This window comes from Sorex fumeus, unplaced genomic scaffold (genome assembly GCF_029834395.1).
Source record: "Sorex fumeus unplaced genomic scaffold, SorFum_2.1 ptg000110l, whole genome shotgun sequence".
In the NCBI taxonomy this organism is placed as follows: domain Eukaryota; kingdom Metazoa; phylum Chordata; class Mammalia; order Eulipotyphla; family Soricidae; genus Sorex; species Sorex fumeus.
Window position 1 is genome coordinate 3725531 of NW_026606167.1, and position 20535 is coordinate 3746065.

Genomic DNA, 20535 nt, shown 5'->3' on the forward strand with positions numbered 1-20535 from the left:
GCGCGTGGCGGCGGAGTCGGCCTGGCCAAGCCCTCCCCGGACCCCCGGCGGCCGCGGACCTGCAGCCCCGGGGCCGCTTTCGCCGCATCCTCCAGCCACCCGCCGTCAGGCCCGTCCCTCGCCGGAAACGTCGCGACCCACGCCGCCCCCTCCGCCGCGCTGTGGTCGGCCCGTCCCAAGGACGCGAGTGCCAGCCGCCTCTCCTGCCCCGCCCCTCCTGGGAGCGTAGATCCGAGAAGCCCCCCCAGGCCAGGTCTCCGCTGCGACCTCGATGAGTCCCCAGCACCCTTTCCCCCTGAGTAGCACCTCTGAGTAGTGGCTCAGGTGACCCCAGCTGTTGGGCCTAAGCCCCGCCAGGTGTGGACCCCACATCAGATTTTTGGTTTGGTTTGGTTTTGGGGTCACACCCAGTGATGCTCCCGGGTTAACTTTCTCCTAACTTGCTCTGACTTACTCCTAGCGGTCCTCAGGGGACCACTTGGGATGCCAGGGATGGAGCCCGAGTTCGCTGCTTGCAAGGCAAGTGCCCGATCTGCTGTGCCAAGGCTCTGGCCCTAAACAGTTTAAACGATGAAAATGGGGGAGACAGGACCTGGGGCGGTAGCATAATAGAGTGCTTGCCTTGCACGCAACTGGCCCTTGTTGGATCCCTGGCACCCTGAGCCAGACAGGAGTGATCCCTGAGCACCGAGCCAGGAATAAACCTTGAGCACTGCTAGGTGTGGCCCCCAAACAAACAAACAAACAAAAGTACCCAGTTTTTAAAAATGGGAGAGTCGGGCTGGAGCAATAGCACAGTGGGTAGAGCGTTTGCCTTGCACACGACCGACCCAGGTTCAGTTCCCAGCTTCCCATGTGGTTCCCTGTGCACCGCCAGGAGTAGTTCCTGAGTGCATGAGCCAGAATTAACCCCTGTGCACTGCCGGGTGTTACCCCCCCAAAAAAACGAAGTGGGGGAGTCAATGGGCTTCCAATCTCCTCTGTCTTCCCATTTTCTGACAATGTAACATCTCTGAGTTTAGGAGAGGTATTGTTGTCTGTGTTATGTGAGCCATATACACATGTAGTTTCCAAGTTCCTCTCACCCGTGTGCCTTTCTGAATTTCATGAGCATATACCTCCTGATCATGTAACTGCATCTCTCCTTTGTGCAATACCAGGGACGGAACCCAGGTCTCACACATGCCTATTCCACCGCTGTGTCCAGCAGAACATATATCACCTCGAGTGTGAACAGGTCATGTACATGATCTCAGATTAGGTCCATAGTCGGCCAGCTTCATGCTGGGACACAGTATGGGACACAGCACCTGTCCTCGGTAACAGGAACCTAGTAGTAGGAGTAGCCAGGCCAGGAGGTGTGCAAATAGATTTCCTCCCCACAGGCGGGAGGTGCTTGGAAAATGCAGCCTCCCACCCCCAATGCCTTGGCACTGGGTCACTGACCCTCTCACCTACCTCCATGTCCTTGCAGGGCCTCTTGGGTGAGTGGAGGCTCACCAAGAAGCATTCCTGAGCCCCCGCTATGGCATCTCCAGATAAAGATGTGGGGTCCTCACCTGGCTCTGCCTGGGCCTCCATCCTCCAGGCCGTCAGGGAGCAGCTCCCGTCTCTGGACTCGGACTCCTCGCTGGTAAATCAGCCCCAAGCCCAACACCTTCCTTCAGCCTGCCCACTCCTCCCTGGACCCCAGCTACGCCTGTGACATGGCAACCTTGATGCCAACCCAGAACTACTTTGGATAGCAGTGTCTCCGCTCAGTCACAGTCACTGCTTTCGTTCTCTGCATGTGCCTCTTCATGCCCAGCATCCTTGCAGGCCATTTCAGGGAGCGCAAAACACTGGTGAATCCCTTCACGGCTCACCACCATGCACTGAGCTGGCTGCCACCCTTCTGGTGGCCCTGGTTCCGACCTCACCCAGCACAGCCCCAGAGGGAGAAGAGTAGGCACCAGGCATGCGTCCCTGCTCAGGTACCGACTGACCATGGCACCTGGGAGTGGTCACGACCCCAGGGTTGGTCTCTGAGTACTGGCTGCAGAACAGACCATTCTCCGGGGCACACAGGGGCTTCTCTGTGTGAAATGCCTGCCTGGGCCAGAACTCGAGGTGTGGAGTGACCCGAAGCACCCAGCCCTAGCACCGACTGACTCCTGCCCTCTGGAGGACAAGAGTGGTAAACCACGTCAGAGCAATAGTACAGTGGGGAGGGCGCTCTCCTGGCATGAGGCCAATCTGGGTTCGATCCCCCAGCATCCCATATGGTCCCCCAAGCCCCAGCGGAAGTGGTCCCTCAGTACAGATCCAGGAGTGATCCCTGAGTACTGCCACGTGTGTCCCCATACTAAGAGTGGTGAAAAGCTGTATCACAAGTTATTGAGGCGCTGTATCAGCCGGCTTCATTGCCCACCGGATCCTCAGAGGTAACAGCCCCAGGCTCTGAGTGGGGACTGGGTCCAGGGAGGGACTCCTCGGCTCTAAACTCCTGCTGGAGGTGAGACCTCGGGGCGTGAGCAATCTGCAGGACCAGGGGCCCTGGCCTCACCTCCACTAGCTGGTGTGTGAGGCCCACTTGTATACCAGTGAGAGAAACCGGGCCTGGCCAGTCCCTCTAGGGGCCACTGATGTCACCAGTCTGCTTCCGAGCATCAGGGCAGTGAGGCTGACATCCTCCTGGCCCCCGAGATTACTCAGTCCCACAGCCCTGTCCCTTTTCCACAGTCGGACTTCGGGGAGGAGGAACTGTTCATCTTCCAGCGAAATCACCCCGCCCTGATTCCAGACTTGTCCGAAGAGCTGGCCGAGGAGCCTGCTGGGTCCTGGGACATGGTAGCCCACAGTTCTCCACCAGCGGTGAGTGGGAGGCAGGCTGCAGGGACCCCAGAGCTGGGCTCCGTGGGCAGATTGGGTGCTGGGTGCTCCAGAGCTCATAGTAGCTCCAAAATGGTCAAACCATGGGGCCAGAGGATGGCTCAGTGCAAGCTTTGCATGGCAGAGGCCTGAGTTCAGAACCTAGCACCACCTGGTCCCCCAAGTTTCACCAGGAGCAGCTCACCCCACCCCCCTACAAACCAGGAGTGGCCCCTAAACAGTGCTGGATTGGATGTGACCCAAAAGCAAAAGGAAGGGGGTGGAGGGAGGGGAGAGGGAGGGAGGGAGAGAGAGGGAGCGAGGAAGGGAGGAAGGGGCAGGTGATGGGGAGCAGTGAGGAGTAAGGCTCAGAGGCCACAGTGTGGGTGGAACCCGAGCATGGGGACAGGGGGAGGGGGACGAGGCGGGGGGTGACAGGGCACAGGCTCTCGCAGTGCACACAGTTCTAGGCCTTTTTAGCAGAAACCCTCAGAAAGGGGGTACGAGGGAACTGCCGCAAGTTCTGGACAGACTGTCCTGCAGTGAAGGGGGTGCTGGCACCCTCCTAGAAAGGCATTTAATCACTGTGGGGTGTCTGGAGGCTCCATAGTTCTCAGTGCCCACGGACAGGGCTTGTCTTCTGGAACCAGAGGGTCCAGTCCCCACCGCCAAGACTAGCCGTGCTGAAAAGTGCACCTGGAACCAGGTCAAGGGAATCATCTCAAGGGGTCCTGCGCTCGTGCAGGTGGGCTGTGTCAGGCCTGCTGCATCTCTGTGGTCTTGGGCCTGGGAAGGGAGAGTCTGGGATTGAGACCGAGGCCTGCGCTTGGGGCCTGGCTATCCGCTGCTTTCCCCAGCAGCCGTGTGGCCTGGCCATACCTCCAAGGCAGAACCCAGAACGGACATGCTGCCAGAAACAAGGGGTTCTAACCAGCCTCAGGATGGAGCTCAGCCTCTCGGCCTAGGCCAGGCCTCTCGCCCACGGGAGGCTCCCCAACATCTAATGGGGACCCCCTTTCCTCATAGGCAGGGCTGGTGCCTGTGGGCTTCGGTGAGGAGCCTTGGAGCGAGTGGAATGCGCAGACGGGGCGCCGGGGCTCCCCAGAAGGAAAGGACCCAGGGAGCCCTCTGGCAGGCCATGGTAAGGCCAGCTCTTCTCCTGGGGTGCCCGAAGACACCCCCAGGTGGCAGGAAGGCGACCTAGCAGTCACAACCTCCAAAGCCAGAGGAGCCCTGAGTCTTCCCAAAGGGCCGAAAGGAGAAGCCACCTTTGCGCCCCTTAAAAGAGGCCTGGACGCAGAGTCCCAGAGACCTGCCCCTCACGGGGGCGAGGACCCCAACTGTGCCCGCCGCCAGGCCCTGCGCAGGGAGAGGAGGAGGATGATAGAGAAGGACGTGCTCCACAGAGTGTCCTGGGAGGCCTGTGCTCCGGGCAGTGCGCCAGCACCCCTGCCTCCCCGCCAGGAGCCCCAGAAAGGCCCACCCACGCTGTCGCTCCAGGTAGGCGGCCCACCTGCAGGTCTCCTGTGGCCACAGGGCCAGGACACCCCACAGAACCTCTGACCCAGCTGGGGCTGGAGCTTGGGGGGCTCTTCTCTCCTCTCTCTCTCTCTCTCTCTCTCTCTCTCGTAAGTTTAGGGTCATACTCAAGCCTCAGGGCTTATCTCTGGATCTGCACTCTTTGTGGGCTCAGGGGACCATATGAGGTGCCGGAAACCAAACCTGGGTCAGCCACATGCAAGGCAAGTGCCCTCCCTGCTGTCCTGTCTCTCCTGCCCCGTCTCTTTCCTAAGCTCTCCAGGGCTCTAGCTTCACCACCCAGCCACCTCACAAAGGCCTGCCTCCAAACCCTTTTCCTTGTAAAACTCCAACAGCTGAGTTTTGTAGGGACGCGGCCATGACAGACCTGTGGCCCATGGCACCGGGCCCATCAAGAGAAACCCAGGATCTACTCCTTTGGGGCTCTCGGGGTCCCTCCTACTGGTGTCAGGGACACGTCGGCCCCTTGCTTGCAAGCCTGCCCTCCAGCCCCTCCAGATGTTTAAACTTACATGAACCTCTTTTTTTTTCTTTAAAATGACATGGGGTTTCCTCAAGTTAATCCATGTCTTTGTGCAAAATACGAAAGCATTGGGGCTGGAGCCATAGTACAGTGGGTAGGGCATTGGTCTTTCACACGGCCAACCTGAGTTCAATTCCTGGCACCCTATGTGGTTCCCTGAGTCCACCAGGACTGATTCCTGAGCTCAGAGCCGGGAGTAAGGCCCCCACCCCCTCAAAAAACCCACAAAAGTTGTTGCCCAGAAAAGTGAAGGAGGACATGGGGAGAAACAGCCCTACATGTCCACGATGGGCCTGCGAGGGTGGGGACGTGGAGCAGCCGTCAGCCCGGCCCTCCCTGTTCCAGCAACTGGAGGAGTCAGATCTGGACGGCCTCCTGCAGAGATTGGCCGGGCCGGACCGCACCCCGGGAGCCCCGTGGCAGGCCAGCGACCGCCTCCAGCACCAAGGTCAGAGGACCCCCCCAAGCAGTCCTCCATGCTCTCGCTGCAGAGGTTGGGGGTCACAGGGCCCCCCTTTAGGGGGGACAGCAGGGAAGAATTTATCCTCTCTAAGGCTCAGGCACTTTCAGTCAAGCATGCGGTGGCCGTGTGGTTGCCTGTAGAGCTGTTCCTGGGAGCCCCTCTGACTCGTTGGGCCGATCCCAGGGAGCAGAATGCAGTTAGGAGCCCCTCGCCCTCCTCCAAGCAGGCACTCATTTCACAAACAGTCTCCCCTACACTCTCCCGCTCCACGATCCAGTGGAGGCACCTGCCCAGGCCCCAGGAAGCTCAAGCAGCTCAGCTGTGCCCCCACCCCACAGCTGACACTGAGCACAGCGCCCACGACAGGCTCATGGAGCGGCTGGTCCTCCTGTGCGCCTCACAGTCCCGGGCCTATGCGTCTGCCTGGAATGTGCCTGCTGCCAGCCCGCCGGACAGCAGGCCCCTGGAGGCCACCACCAGGTGGGACTGCATTTCAGCCCAGAGCATTCCCTGGGTCCCTGGGGTGTAGATTTTCTATTTCAGTCAGTGCCATGATTATCCCCATTGTACCGCTTGGAAGACTGAGGCGCTCAGGTTGACACGGCCAGACCATGCCAGGCGGAACCGGGATCCACCCACAGAGCACTGCTCCTTTTCACACCCGTGGGGTCAAAGACCGTGGAAGAGCCCTTTCCACATTGTTTGCCACCTTTGGGGGAAGCTGAGTGCTGGGGAACCCCTTTTCTCCCTGAGCTAACTGAAGTGCATGTGTGTCCCTGGTGGCCCACAGTGTCCAGCAGAAATGTCCAGGCCGCACTTACACGGAAGCCACTGGGCCACGAGTGGCTACTAGGGCCTTGAAGTGTATCTTGCACAACCAAGAGCCTGGCAGTTCCTCAGATTCGTGTCACTGAATGAGATGAACTGACAGTTGAGGCAGTTTCGTGTGGCCAGTGGCTCGTGTTTTGGGACACAGATAAAAAGCCTTGGAATCGCATGGAACGTTCTCTCGGACAGCCCGCCCGAAAGTCCCACCTCAGGGTCCTGCCCCCTGAAATGGCCCCCATCCTTGGTCTCTCTGCTCAGACGGTCCTCCGGGGAGCTGGACGCCCCAGGGGTCCAGGGCATGAGGCCGAAGAGTGAAGTGGAGCCCCCCACGGTCTTCATGGATCTGAGAGTCCCGGAGCCCCCAGCCCAGGCGACAGAGGAAAGGTACAGGAGTGGCGCAGCAGGGGGCAGGTGGGAAGGGTCTGCAGGATGCCAGGTCTGGGCGCTGGTCTGGCCGTGTGAGCCTGGTCATCCTCCACAGCTCCAGCTCTAGCTCCTTGGATGGGAACGACGAGGATGATGAGGACGAGGAGTCAGCAGCACCTGAAGGAGACCAGCAGGACCCCGGAGGGCTATGGTAAAGGGCGGCCTCCCTTAGCCAGGAGGGAGCCCTTGGGGACACAGCAAAGGGGGGTAGGTCCTGGGTCTCACTGTGCTGTGTCTGGGGGTGGTGAGCAGGAAGCATGGGGGGGAGAGGGCTGGACAGCCGGGTGGTAGGGCACGTGCTCCATTGCATCCTGGCTGAACCGCAGAGTTGGGGATTTGGGCCCGGGCATGGCCGGGGCTGAGGCGCCTTCTCTCGGATTGCAGGGACCGCACCGGCAAAAGTCAGCTGCTCCAGCAGCTCAGGGCCTTCCGCCAGGGGCTGCCTCCACCTGTGCTGCCCGCCCCTGGAGGTCCTGGAGGTCCTGGAGGCCAGAAGGGTCAGGCTCCAGCACACACATCCAGATCCGCAGCTTGGAGGCGGAACACCGGGGCCCTGGGGGAGCCTCCTGAACTTGGGGTGGCGAAGGGGGCCCTGGGGCTGCCTCTGGAGCCCCCCCACGAAGGGAGCTGAGGTGACAGGCCGGTGGGTTCTCCACACCCACATACGCTCACACAGGACCAGAGGTCCCCACACTGTCCCTTTCCACCCGCACACCATGACTGTCGAACACTGGCTACACACTCGTAAGGGCAGTCGTTGGGGCAGGGGCTCTGTGCTGGGCTCGAGCTGCCCACCCCCTCCCTTCCCACCCCTTTCTGACCTGCATCTACTGCTTCTGCCCGCGGGCTTTTAAACATTGCCACAAACTGGAGTAAATGGAGCGAGATATTTCCAGGTGGAACACATCTGGGAGAGGCTCGGCTGGTCTCTGGGTCCCTGGCCGTGGCTGTTCTGAGACCAAGCGGACACATTCCCATAGGAGGATCTTCACAGCGGGTGAATACCTGTTCCAAGTTGTCCCCTGGCCCTCGCCCCACTGAGGCTGCTGACAGGCAGAGAACAAGGCCAGGATGGACGCCACTTTTTGTGGGAACAGGCTGGTGGCAGGGAGGACAGAGTCAGGTGAAAGGGGGGACAATCAGTGGTCCCGCCAAATGAGAGCCTCAGTGCCGGGGCTCCCAGGCGTGGGGCTCCCCAGCTACAGGGCTCCCAGCCACTGGTCTTGCCTCTTCCAGCACCTCATGACTCAGAAGCTAACCCCGGTGGAGTTAACGGGGACCCAGCTACTCCCTGGTCACACTCAGCTGACAGTGGACAGGCCAGAGGTGCACTCAACTCAGAGATAGAGGGACGCTGGCCCCACGGATGGAGCACATGGTCCCCAGGCAGCTGGTGTGGTCCCTGATTCCAAAAGTCAAGGGGCAGCCCTGGAGCCTGGCCCAGGGGGCAGCATCAAGGCCAATCAGATTCAGGGGCGCCAGACAGGCTCTGGTGGGGGAGGTGCAGACAGTGGGATCTAGGGAAACAGTTCTTGACTGGCCACATCTGTGCCACAGAGCGGCCGAGGACCTGTGTTGGTGACCCCAGTTCACACCATTTGCCTGCTGACAACACTGGGCACAGACACAGCCCCCAGGCAAGTTGGCAAGGCTGGTGGACAGTGTAGACAGCCAGATTCTGGGGCTCCCCCTGGTGTGTGGGAAGTGCCCCGTTTCCTGCCTACCGGAACCCTACATGAGACAGGATTTCCAAATGGGGTCTTTGAAGATGTCACCAGTTAAGGTAACAGAGGAGTGGAGGAGCCTAAGCCCCACATCCCCACAGTGGGAGGAACGTCTTGGGGATCCAGGTTGGACAAGGCAACCACTAGCTGAACGGTGCCAGCAGCTGGGAATATGGGGCAATCACCACCCACCTGCGACTTGTGGGTGCCTCAATTGTCGGAGAAGAGGGCACTGGGACCAGGGTGGATGGGCTGGTCATGTGCAGCGGCCAGGGACAGAGACCCAGCCACCAAGGTCCCCATGTTGCACCCTGTACCCCCGGACAAACAGCCTGAGGCTGTCATGAGCCCATCAGGGGGGTTGGTTAGGAACAAAAGGGTCTCTGGTCACAAAAGTGGCTCCCTGGAAGGGAGGGCCCGCTGTCCCCCAGGGCACAGACCCGAGCCTCTGGGGAGCGCCGATGCTTGTGCAGGTCGGTGCCCCGTGGAAGGCGGCTCCCCCGACTGCGTGCCCCGGTGCGTGCTGTTCGCAGGGCCGCTAGCCCGTGTGCGCGCTGGTGCTTGGCCAGATACGAAGTCTTCCCGAAGCCCTTATGCAGACGTGTGTGACTTCTTCCTGCCGTGGCCCTGCTGCCACGGGCCAACGGCAGCATTGGGCCCGCGCCGTGGAGGGGGCTGTGCCCTGCTCCCGGGCCTGTTCTCCTTCCTGGGCCAGCACCCGCAGCTCTGCCATGAGAGCACACAATCCCTGAGTACTGCCTGGTGGTGGCGTGAGCCTGACCAGGAAGTGCCTGGGAGTCAGAAGCACCAGGGCACAGGGCTGGCTGCTGAGCTTATGGCATCGGGGAGCGCCCAAGCCCTGAACCACCCCAGGCCCATTCATGGTGGGTGATGCCCAGGGGTCCCCAGACTGGAAGACTGCTGGAAAAGCTCCTGCGGGTAGGGGGAGCAGTGAGGATGCTGGGGGAGGTGGAGGTCGGGAGTCCTGAGAGGGACCGTGGAAGGGCGGAGGAACAAGGAGGCGGGCCGCGGGCTTTATTGTGGTAAAGGTCGTTCTCGCTTCATTGGCTGATATAGCTGTCAATCAGAAAAGGGCGGGCTTCTTGGGGGCAGCGGATAGCGTAGTCCTCGCGCCATTGGCTAAGCCGACTGTCGCGTCACGTGGAATGAGCCCGAGTAGGCGGGCCCGCCTGCGCCTCCAGTGAGCATGCGCGAGCGCCGGAGCCGGGGTGCGGCTCAGCCGGGCTCCCCGCCTGCCCGCTGCCCGCCCGGGCTGCCCACTGGGCAGCGGCGCCTGAACAGTTCATTTTCGGTTACTTCGAACCCTGGGCGTGCCAAGCAGTTATAAGGGCTTTGCGGAATGACGTCGTTGAAACAACCTCCAGAGTTGTGTGTGGGGCCACACCTGGGGGACCTCAGGCCTGGCTCCTGTGCCCTCTGGGAGACCCTCTGAGGTGTCAGGAACGGTGCCCAGGTAGAGGCTGTGCAAGGGAAGCGCCTTGCCCGCTCTGCTCTTTCTTGGGCCTCCACTGACGTGCACCCACACCCGTGCAGTCGAACCCGGGCCGGGGAGGCTCCGTCTGTGAGCCTTACCGTCGCTCACTGTCAGCTGTCCTGGCCGGCTGCACGGCCCGCCGCTGCCCCGGGACCCGGGGGGCCCCGCCACGGAGGGTGCAGTGTCACGTCCGAGTCCCGAGAGGCGTTTTTCTGGCGTTTCTCCGTCCGCACACACACACTTCACCCGACGCTGCCTCACCAGAGCGTTTCCCACAGACGGGTTTGTGGTGGCTGCGGTCCCGTTCGTCCTTCAGATGACCTTCAAGGGTCGGGCTTATGGCACTGAGGACTGAGCACAGGCTTTGATGTGGGAGCCCCAGGTTTGACCCCGAGCACCCCCACCCCTGCACTGCAGGGTGTGCCCCCCAGGTAAAAAAAGAAACGGCCTTCAAGTGCCCCCCCTCAGGGAAGCTGGTAAACCGCCACACAGCCCCTGGCGAGACAGTGGGCAGCCGTTGGCTCAGGACGCTTAGTGCATAATGAGGACGGGGAACCGGTCTCAGGTCAGGTGCTAAAAAAGTCCGGGGGAGTTTGGTAGCAATTTCCCCATGCCCTCATGACCGAGAAGCAATGACTCAAGACAAGTCAAGTGATTTAACTAATTCCACTGAACCACTTCAGAGTCAGCAGCTGTCAAAACCTGTGTATGGGCAGTTCGTGCAGATTTATACTATGGCTCAAGTTTCCGAGGGGTAAACTGAGGCTCAGGGGTTGGCCGGAGTTCCCGCTGCTAGGAAAGTGGGAGTGCCAAGACTTCTGCACCCAGACAGCTGACCCCTTCCCCCCTCCCCAGGACGCGGGCAGGCGAGGGTGTGACGTCAACCGGCTCCAGAGAGCTTGACCAGACTACATTTTCCAGAGTGGAGTGCTGTGCACCACCTCTGCGGTTCCCTTCCTGGCCTGTCTGCGGAGTTTAAGGGCAGGTTACTCGCACCTTCTGAGCCTCAGTTTCCACTTTTTTTTTTTACCTTTTTGGGTTACACCCGGCGATGCAACAGGGGGTTACTCCTGGCTTTGCACTCAGGAATTACTCCTGGCGGTGCGCGGGGGACCATATGGGATGCTGGGAATAGAACCCAGGGTTGGCCGTGTGCAACGCAAACGCCCTACCCGCCCTACCTGCTGTGTTATCCCTCCAGCCCCAGTTTCCACATTTTTTTTTTATGTAGGAGTACTGCTATTTATTCAGTCACTGATTAACTGATTGAATTGTGCATGAACTCCACCTTACTTTTTTTTTCATTTTTTATAATTTTATTTATTGAATCACCATGAGAGCAGTTACAAAGCTTTCGGGTCTGTCTCGGTCATACAATGAAACACCCCTACCTTCACCAGTGCCCATTCTCCACCCACAACAACCCCAGTATACCCCCATCCCACACCCTCCCCCTACCCGTGGGGCAGATGATTTCCACATTACTCTCTCTCTACTTTGATCACGTTCAATATTTTGACACCAGACCCACCATTATTATTTGAGATTTTACCCCAACACTCAGATCTGCTGAAAAGGCAACAGACAATTTGCTTTCTATTGCTGGTTATGAATAACATATGATGTCTCATGGCTGCAGTAGTGGCCGTACGATTTTGAAATTTCAAAATTTTAACACATATCTGGAGGGATTTCTGCCAAAACCTGCTGGGTTCCGAGATTTGCTCCTGAGTCTCTGGGATCATGGCCGTTAAGGAGCCAGAAAAGCCGTTCGTGGGCAATGACTTGGGGTCTCGTTGGAGTGGGGAGGACAGGACCGGCTCCACCTCCATCCCATAGGGCCCAACATGTCATGTCACTGAGGGCTCAAACCTGACTGTCCAATGGCCTCTGGAGGATGGCGGCCACCGAGCCGCCAAGGTGGAGCAGGCGGAGGGACAACACCCTTTCCCCCCTGTGGTGGCCCGGTGACAGTAACCTACTGCGGGGTCCGAACGGATTTCTGTCAAAAGCTGCTGGGTTTCGAGATTTGTTTCTGAGTCTCTGGGATCATGGCCATTAAGCAGCTTGATCAGGAGCCAGAGAGGCCATTCGTGGGCAATGACTTGGGGTCTCGTTGGGACAGGGAAGACAGAACCGGTTCCACCCCCATCCCGTGAGGCCCAACAAGTTTGTCACTGAGGGCCCAAGCCTGACTGTCCAATGGCCTCTGGAGGATGACAGCCACCGAGCCACCAAGGGGGAGCAGGCGGAGGGACAACACCCTTTCCCCCCTAGGGTGGCCCGGCGACAGTAACCTACTGTGGGGTCCGGATGCATTTCTGCCAAAAGCCACTGGGTTTCAAGATTTGTTTCTGAGTCTCTGGGATCTTGGCCATTAAGCAGACTGATCAGGAGCCAGAGAGGCCGTTCATGGGCGATGACTTGGGGTCTTGTTGGGGTGGGGCGGACAGGACTGGCTTCACCCCCATCCCGTGAGGCCCAAAATGTCTCGTCACTGCGGGCCCAAACCTGACTGTCCAGTGGCCTCTGGAGGATGGCGGCCACCAGGCCTCCAGGGGGAACAGACCAAGGCACGAAACCTATTCCCACCTGGGTTGGCCCAGCACCGGTAACCTACAGCAGGGACCAAACACATTTCTGCCAAAAGCTGCTGGGTTTTAAGATTTTTTTCTGAGTTTCTGGGATCATGGCCATTAAGCAGTTCAATCAGGAACCAAAGAGGCCTTGCCTCCAATTATATAGCTGGGCCAGAGGTGGTTTGTGGGTGTGTTTCCCACATACCTAACTTCTGGCCGTTTACTTTCTTGGTAAACTTTGCCCCAAGTTTTTGGGGTCTGGCCAAAGGCACAGCAGCAATTTTGGGGTATCTGGAAGTCTGGAGGCGCCATCAGGCTGCTAATGCACTTGCCTCACAGGTACAGATTGACCTGCTGGCGGCACCATAACCCCCCCAGTTTCCACTTTTATAAGTGGATTCACTGATCATTTTGAGTGCATCTCTGGGTTTTTATTTTTTTTATTCCAGAGGAGTCATTGGGGACCTCCTAGTTGGTTGCTCAGAGTGGCGGGGTGGAGGGGCCCCTAGCCTCAGGGATTCTCTACAGGATCAGAGATTCCATATGGGTTTCTACAGAGATGGGGACCACAGAGGCCACACTGGCTGTGCTGGGGATGGAGGACCAGGGTTACTCTGGGGCACCCTAACCCCTGTACTATCTTCCCAGGCTCCACCTCGCATTCTTGGTTTTTTCCTTAATTTTTTTCAGGGGGCAGTTTGCACACAGTGCTCAGGGATTACTTATGGCTCTGTGCTCAGAGTTCATTACCGGCAGGCTCAGGGGACCATATGGGGTGCCAGGAATCAACCCTGGGTCAGCTGTGTGCAAGGCAATTGCCTTTCCCACTGTACTGTCTCTTGGGACCCTTGATTTAATTTTTATTTTGGGGCCACACTCTTCAGTGGTCAGGGGCTAATCCGAGCTCTATACTCACCCCTTTTGGTGATGGGGGGACCATATGGCAACAGTGGGTCCTGGGCGCCTACTCTGTAATAGCTCTTGGCCTTTTAGCTTTACTTTTTCTTTTTTAACAGATTTTTTAAATTGAATCATTGTGATAGACCCTTACATGATTAGGTTTCATTCATACAGTGTTCCAAAATCCAACCCTCCAACAGTCTACATCTCCCAGCACCACCAGTGTCTCCCGTTTCCCTCCCATCACCCCTCCCCCACCCCGGCCTGCCTCTCTCTCTCTCTCTCTCTCTCTCTCTCTCTCCACACACACACACACACACACACACACACACACACACACCTTTGGGAACTTTGTTATTATTATTATTATTTTGGTTTGGGGGCCATACATAGCAGTGTTCAGGGCTTACTCCTAGCTCTGTGCTCAGAGATCACATCTTTTTTTTTAAGGGGGGGGGCACATCTGGTTTCCTCCTGGCTCCGTTTTCAGGGATCACTCCTGCCTGACTCAGGGATCATATGCGGTGCTGGGGATCTAACCTGGGCTGGACGTGTATAAGGCCAGGGGCTCCACATTGTCCTAGTCTCTGGTCCCTTGAGGAGAGAAGGGATTTTTTTGTTTTGATGCCACTTGGTGGTGGTCAGGAGTTACTTCTAGCTCTGCATTCAGGAATCACTCCTGGTGGTGCTCAGGGGATCCAATGGGATGCGGGGGATGGAACCTGGATGGACTATGTGCAAGGTAAACACCTTGCCTGCTGTCCTGTATCACTCTGGCCCGAGAGGGCAGTTTTAAAGTGTTTCTGGTGCCAGGGCCTGAGCCCGTTCCCGGGTCAGCGTTGAGGGGGGCAGACAGGACAGGACAGGGCTCCTGGTCCCCTCCTGGGCCTCCCGCCACTCAGCAGTACCTTAAAAAAGAATCAGACCGGGGAGGCAGAAATCAGACTCAGGAGACATTTACCAAAGTCTTTTCACCAGAAGCAAAGCTGCCCTTGACACGTGCTCTAGCACACAGACCCATAGCAGCGGCTGTGGGTCCGAGCTCCAGCAGGCTCAGAATTCATCCTCCTCAGAATCCACGGGAGCACCCGTGGGAGCACGCACGTGGGGCTTGGTGGGCCTGGCAGTGCGGGGGCTGGTGGGGTGGGAAGATGGGTGGGAATGGGCACGGGAAGGGGCGCGGGAAGGGGCGCGGGAAGGAGCGCGGGAAGGAGCGCGGGAAGGAGCGCGGGAAGGGGCGCGGGCAGGGGACCCAGAAGGGGAACGGGAAGGGGAGCGGGAAGGGGACCGGGAAGGGACACGGTCAGGGGTCAGGGAAAGGGCGCGGGTAGGGGAGTGGGGAGGGGAGCAGGATGGGGAACGGGAAGGGACTCGGGCAGGGGCCTGGGAAGGGGCGCGGGAAGGGGTGCGGGAAGGGGCGCGGGCAAGGGCGCGGGCAGGGGCGTAGCGGGAGACAGCGGGGGAGGCGCCCGGGGAGGTGCCCGGGGAGGCGCCCGGGGAGGCCTGCGCGGGCGGCGTCAGGTTCACCCAGCCGGGTCCCCGAGGCAGCAGGTGGCTCTCGTTGAGCCGGCACACGCGGTAGTTCTCGTAGTGCACGTTGTGGGTGATGTCTTTGAGGTCTTGGAAGTGGGAGCTGCGGGGGGAGCAGGTCAGCCCCGCGGCCCCTCGGCACCCCCTGCCTCCCGGGGCCCCCACCTACCGGATGAGCAGGTCGCGCAACAGGGGGAACTCGCAGTGCGCCATGTTCTCCACTGCAAGACACAGGCCCCATGGCCTGGGGTTCAGCCCACCCGCTCCCCCTCCGGCTTCCTCATTGCTTCCTTCCCTCAGCCCTTGCCCCCCCCCCCACCATTTCCTTCATCCTCTGTCATCTGCTCAGTGGGGCCACACTGGCCCTACACCCACTGTGCCCCATCAGGGGCTCCGGCACTGTGCGAGGCTGCCAAGGGTCATGTCTCTGCCCATGGGGTGTGGACCTGGGCATAACTTTGCGGACCCCGGGCTGCCTACACCAGAAGGACAGCAGAGGCGTTGGGGGGAGGCTCTCGGACTGACCTTCAATGATGCCCCACCGCGTCTTCCGGCCCAGGACACACTTGCCGTTCACCATGTGCTCCCGGTCAGCCCCCACCACGGCAAAGGGGATCCGTTCCTGTTGGGAGGTCGGAAGCCAGACAGAGGGGGGCTGGCAGGCGGCTGGAGCGGCACCCAGGAAGGGGGAGGGAGTGGCACGCGACAAAGCACAGAGGGGAAGGTACTTGCCTACCTGCATCTGACCCGGGTTTCATCCCCCGCGCCCATGGGGTCTCCCCTGAGCACAAAGCCAGGAGGAAGCCCTGAGCACCACTGGGTGGGGCCTGCCTCAAAAACCAAAAGCAAAGAGAGGCAAACCCTCAAAGTGGCAAGAGGGCAGGCACCTAAGGCAATAAGATACAGAGCACACTCGGTGCCTCGGTTTCCCGGCTGTGAAAGGGAGTGTTAAAAGGTATTCTTGTTCTGGAAGCTTCCAGGCCTACTTAAGGGTTAGCAGTGCCGTGAAGCTGAGGAACAGCTGGTGTTACTGCTGTCCCCCTGCTGATCCTTGTTGCCTGTGACAGGGTCCTGGCCCTGTGGGCAAGGACTGGATATGGGCTCAGAGCACGGCAGGCTGGGGCTGGGTCACAGTCGCCGAGCACGCTGGCCCAGAGACAGACCCCACTACTCTCTACCTCTGAGCTCCTGGGACCCTTTATGGCGCGGGGACTGAACCCCAGCTGGGCGGGCTGCGAGGCGAGGCGAGTGCCTGTTCACCTCTCCTACCACTGCTTCCTTTTTCTAGCTCATGCAAAAGCAGCAGACTCTGGGCCCTGAGAGACCAGACAATGGGGAGGGTGTTTGCCTTGCATGTGGCTGACCCAGGGTGGTTCCTGGCATCTCATATGGTCCCAGGAGCCCACCAGGAGTGATCCCAGCATGCACCCCGCAGAGCCCTGAGTACCACCAGGTGTGGCCCAAAACAAAACAAAAAAGAAATGCAGAGGCTGACAGAGAGAGTCCTGGGGGAGTCAGGGAGGCTGAAACCTGGGTCTGTAGATGGCGAATGCCAGGCACACCCAGACTCATGCCACCCAGACCGACACGAGTGCCACCAGAGCATGGCAGCAAGCACGATGCCCTGGATTTAGAGAGAATGAAAATGCTGGTGGTGGTCTTTCCTCCCTTCTTCTATTCCTTCTTTCCTCCCTTCCTGCCTTAATTTTCATTCTCTCTCTCTGTTCCCCTCTTTTCCTCCTCCTCCCTCTCTCTCTCCCCCCAAATCCAGCAGTACTTAGGACTTACCCCAGCGTCTGACCTCAGGTCTGGGGTGCTGGGGATGGAACCGGGCTGACCATGGTTGAGGTCAGCACCTACTCGCTGTACTACTGCTCTGGCCCCAACTCCCCCTTTTAGAGTGTTTCCACGTTTTCAGAAGATGGCGCAAATACCACCACTATCTAATTCCATCTTTCATCTTTCCCAGAAGAAACCTTAAGAATCTATTTCCGCCTCCCTCCCCAGGTGGTCACTGCGCATCTCTCCTCTTCAGACATTTCAGAATCCTGCAAGATGCAGCCTCTGTCACTGAGTCCTTTCTTTCCCTCGCCCTACCCGGATCTTGCTGTTGAGAATCTTGTCGTTGAAATCCTCGTCTAAGCACTTCTGGGGGTACACTTCGATGCGGTAAGTCTGCAGGTTCTGCTGGATCTGGTCACGCACAGAGGGAGCCTCAGTCCGCCTGGCCTGGCTCACTCACCTCTTCCTGGGGACCACCCCTCCCGCCCCCCCGCCCAGGGTGCCCTGATCACCCTGCGCCTGAAGGAGTCCCGCTCTTCCAGGGTCAGGCTGTCGGCACGAGCGATCACGGGCACGACATTCACCGTGCGGCACAGCCGCTGCAGGAACTCAATGTCCAGGGGCCGCAGGCTGCTCGGAAGGACAGTGGCGAGTGCCGGAACCAGGGTAGTGTCCTTGCCCTCCTCCCCGCGGAGCCCGGGCTGTTGCCCTCACCAGTGCCCGGTGGGCGGCACGAAGTAGATGCAACAGTGCACGCGTGTGTCAGGGATGTGGCGCTGGCGTGTGATGAGCAGCTCTTCCTGGAGGTACTGTTCGTACTGCTGGTGGATGTAGCCCAGGATGGGCTCCCAGCTATGTGGCAGGAGGGGCCCGCAGAGCCTCAGCCGGGGCCCCGGAGAAGGACCCCTCAGTCCACTCGCACTTCAGTCCGGCGTGGCCCCAAGCCAGAGTCCCCACCCTGGATACCCACCACTTGTCGTTGTTGATCTGGTCCCCGAAGCCCGGTGTGTCTGTCACCGTCAGCCTGAGTTTTACGCCCTTCTCCTCTATGACTGCAGGGGAGAGTGGAGAGGGTGGTCTCGAGGGGCTGGGGGCTGGCTGGGGGGGGGGTACGGGGTGGAGGAGGGCACACTCACTGTGGGTCATGGACTGTAGCTTCAGGGTCTGGGCGGTGGTCATCTCCACGCCCGTCAGGGGGGTCCTCCAGACCTTGGACTTGAAGAGGGTGTTCATCATGGTCGACTTGCCCAACCCGCTCTGCCCTGAGGGAGCAGATACTGTGGTCAGTGGTGGGGGTTGGGGCGATGGAGGCCTCCTTCCTGCAGCCGTTGTTGGATGGCAAGCCTGACGGTTCAAAGGCTGAACTGCTGCGCTCAAGAGACAGTGTAGTGGCACGCGGCCCACCTGAGTTCCATCCCTGGCCTCCCATAGGGTTCCCCCAAGTCCCGCCAGGAGCGACCCCTAGCACAGAGCCAGGAGTAAGCCCTGGGCACTGCTGGGTGTGGCCCCAAATCCAAAACAAAGTAAACTTCTTTCTCGCCATAACAACCACAACAAAGGCAAAATTCACACAATAGAAAATTGTCCTCAAAGGGCTGAGCTCAGCTTGGCATTTGGGAGCGCTGGACTCAAACCAGCACCACATGGTCCCCAAGCACCACTGGGAGCGGCTCAAAAATTTAAGGAAAAGGGGGCTGGAGCAATAGCACAGCGGGTAGGGCGTTTGCCTTGCACGGCCAACCCGGGTTCGATTCCCAGCATCCCATATGGTCCCCCGAGCACCGCCAGGAGTAATTCCTGAGTACAGAGCCAGGAGTAACCCCTGTGCATCGCCAGTGTGACCCAAAAAGCAAAAAAAAAAAAAAAATTTAAGGAAAAGGGGCCGGAAAGGCCGGAGCTGCTAGGGTAGGGTGTTTGCCTTGCAGGCAGCTGACCCGAGTTCAATCCTCGGCATCCCGTATGTTCCCTGAGCACCACCAGGAGTAATTTGAGTGCAGAGCCAGGAGTAATCCCTTAGCATTGCTGGGTGTGACCCAAAAAGAAAAAAAAAAAGGAAAATAAAAATGGTTTGGGAGGCGAGGATTGGTTCAGTGAGGTACAGGCTCCAGGTGCCCCTTGCCCTCGCAGTCCATGGCGCGTGTCGGTGGGACACAGTGCCCAGTGCCGTCCCACCAGCTCAACAGCAGCCCCCGCGGAGGGCTGGGAAGGGGGAAGCTGAGCCTGGGCCGTAGACAAGGGCCTGCTAAGTCCAACCTCAGCCCGTCTGAGGCTCATGGTCATGGCGCGTGCAGCCCCCAAACACGCATCACCCAGAAGCCGTGTGTGTGTGCCTGGAGGCCTCGAGGCCACTTCCTGTCTGGTTTTTCTGTTCCAGACGTTCCAAGGACACCCAAGTCCTTTGTTTCTGGCTCCCTCTGTTCGGATCGTGTTTTCGGGGCTCACCCATGTCATGCATGGGGTATCAGCGTCATTCCTTTTCTTTCTCTTTTTCTGGTGTGTGTGTGTGTGTGTGTGTGTGTGTGTGTGTGTGTGTGTGTGTTGCCCAGGGCATACCCTGTAGCACTCTGATGCAGCCCGAGCCCCAGGCATCAGAGCCATCCCTAAGCCCTAAGCCTGTTATTCTTCTCACAGCTGAGCACGGCCTTTGGCAGCTGGGCCAGGTGCTGGGGCCACTGGGCCATACTTGCGGGGGCGGGGGGGAGAGGGGGTGTGTGCCTGGGGGGTGTGTGTGTGTGTGTATCAAACCTGGGGTTGCATATGTCATGGCCTTGGCTGACTTTAATATTGTTTGCCTGTTTAGTAAATCCACAGAGTTATTAAAGGTAAAGGCCCTCCCGTTGATCGTCGATTTGCTCGAGCGGGCCCAGTAACGTCTCCATTGGAGACTTTGTTGTTACTGTGTCTGGCATATCGAATACTCTTGGTAGCTTGCCGGGCGGAGAGGGGCGGAGGAATCGAACTCGGGTCGGCCATGTTGGCCGCTTGTAAGGCGAACGCCCTACCGCTGTGCTATCGACAGAGTTATTCTATATAATAACCTGAGGCTGGAGAGCACAGCAGGGAGGGCGCTTGCCTTGCACATGGCCGACTCGGGTTTGATTCTTGGCATCTCTTTCGGTCCCCAAAGCCCGCCAGGAATGACCCTTGAGCACAGAGTCAGGACTAACTCCTGAGTATCTTGGGGTGTGGCCCCCAAACCAACCACCACCACCACCAACAACAAAACAAACCCAAACCCCCAACACCAAAGTGACCTCAGATAAGCCAAGTCTGGACAGCCTATAATGGGGTTGGGAATTGCCCCGAGTATCCGACTGAAGGGTCAAAGGCCAAGCGCAGGAACTGAGCTGGGGTCGCCTCTCTTCCTCCTACACCCACTATGTGCTTGCAGGCCTGGCAGGGCCCACCACTCACTCACCCACCACCATGATGTTGAACTCGAACCCCATTTTCATGGCCTTGATCTTCAGTTGGTCCAGCACGGCCTCAATGCCCACATCCCTCTGCAACTCACAGGGTGGAGAGCCGGGGCTGGAGGGCCGGGAGGAGGGGCAGGGGGACAGCGAGCATCTCCAGGCCTCCATGGCGCCGACAACACGTGATGCCTGCCATCCGGGTGGGCACGGGGGTCACCAAGGTCCTCAGCCCTGAATCCTGACCCATGTTGCTCTACGCCCAGCTCTCCCAGGCTCCTCGCTGTCCCCCCAGCTCTCCAGCAGGGATGCGCTAAGAGGGATCTGGGAGCTGAACCCCACGCTGAGGCATGCCAGGCCTAGGGCTCTGCCCCTTGCCCGTGCCAGCGTCCCACCCACCTCCACCTAACTCTGACTCCCAACAGCTGGGTGAGGCCCGACTGGCCTGGGCAGAGTGTGGGGCTGGCTGCGGGCGCATCGAGA

At 59.2% G+C, this 20535-nt stretch overlaps 2 protein-coding genes across 2 annotated transcripts; one reads left to right on the forward strand and one right to left on the reverse strand.

Moving 5' to 3' along the window:
• Positions 1–1480: 1480 nt before the first annotated feature.
• DNAAF8 (dynein axonemal assembly factor 8) lies at positions 1481–7260 on the forward strand. Its single transcript, XM_056135128.1, has 8 exons — positions 1481–1633; positions 2722–2853; positions 3877–4350; positions 5258–5360; positions 5621–5855; positions 6462–6587; positions 6685–6780; positions 7014–7260. The coding sequence occupies exons 1-8, from the start codon at positions 1526–1528 to the stop codon at positions 7258–7260; spliced, it is 1521 nt and encodes a 506-aa protein (XP_055991103.1). The 5' UTR covers positions 1481–1525.
• Positions 7261–8563: 1303 nt separating this feature from the next.
• Positions 8564–20260, reverse strand: SEPTIN12 (septin 12). The gene is made up of 11 exons (XM_056135129.1): positions 20058–20260; positions 17776–17901; positions 17610–17691; positions 17354–17491; positions 17152–17269; positions 16955–17050; positions 15383–15479; positions 15027–15078; positions 14737–14960; positions 10110–10169; positions 8564–8664 (listed from the first exon to the last, which is right to left on the reverse strand). Exons 1-11 carry the CDS (start codon positions 20221–20223, stop codon positions 8564–8566), a joined length of 1260 nt encoding a protein of 419 aa, XP_055991104.1. The 5' UTR covers positions 20224–20260.
• Between the last annotated feature and the right edge of the window lie 275 nt (positions 20261–20535).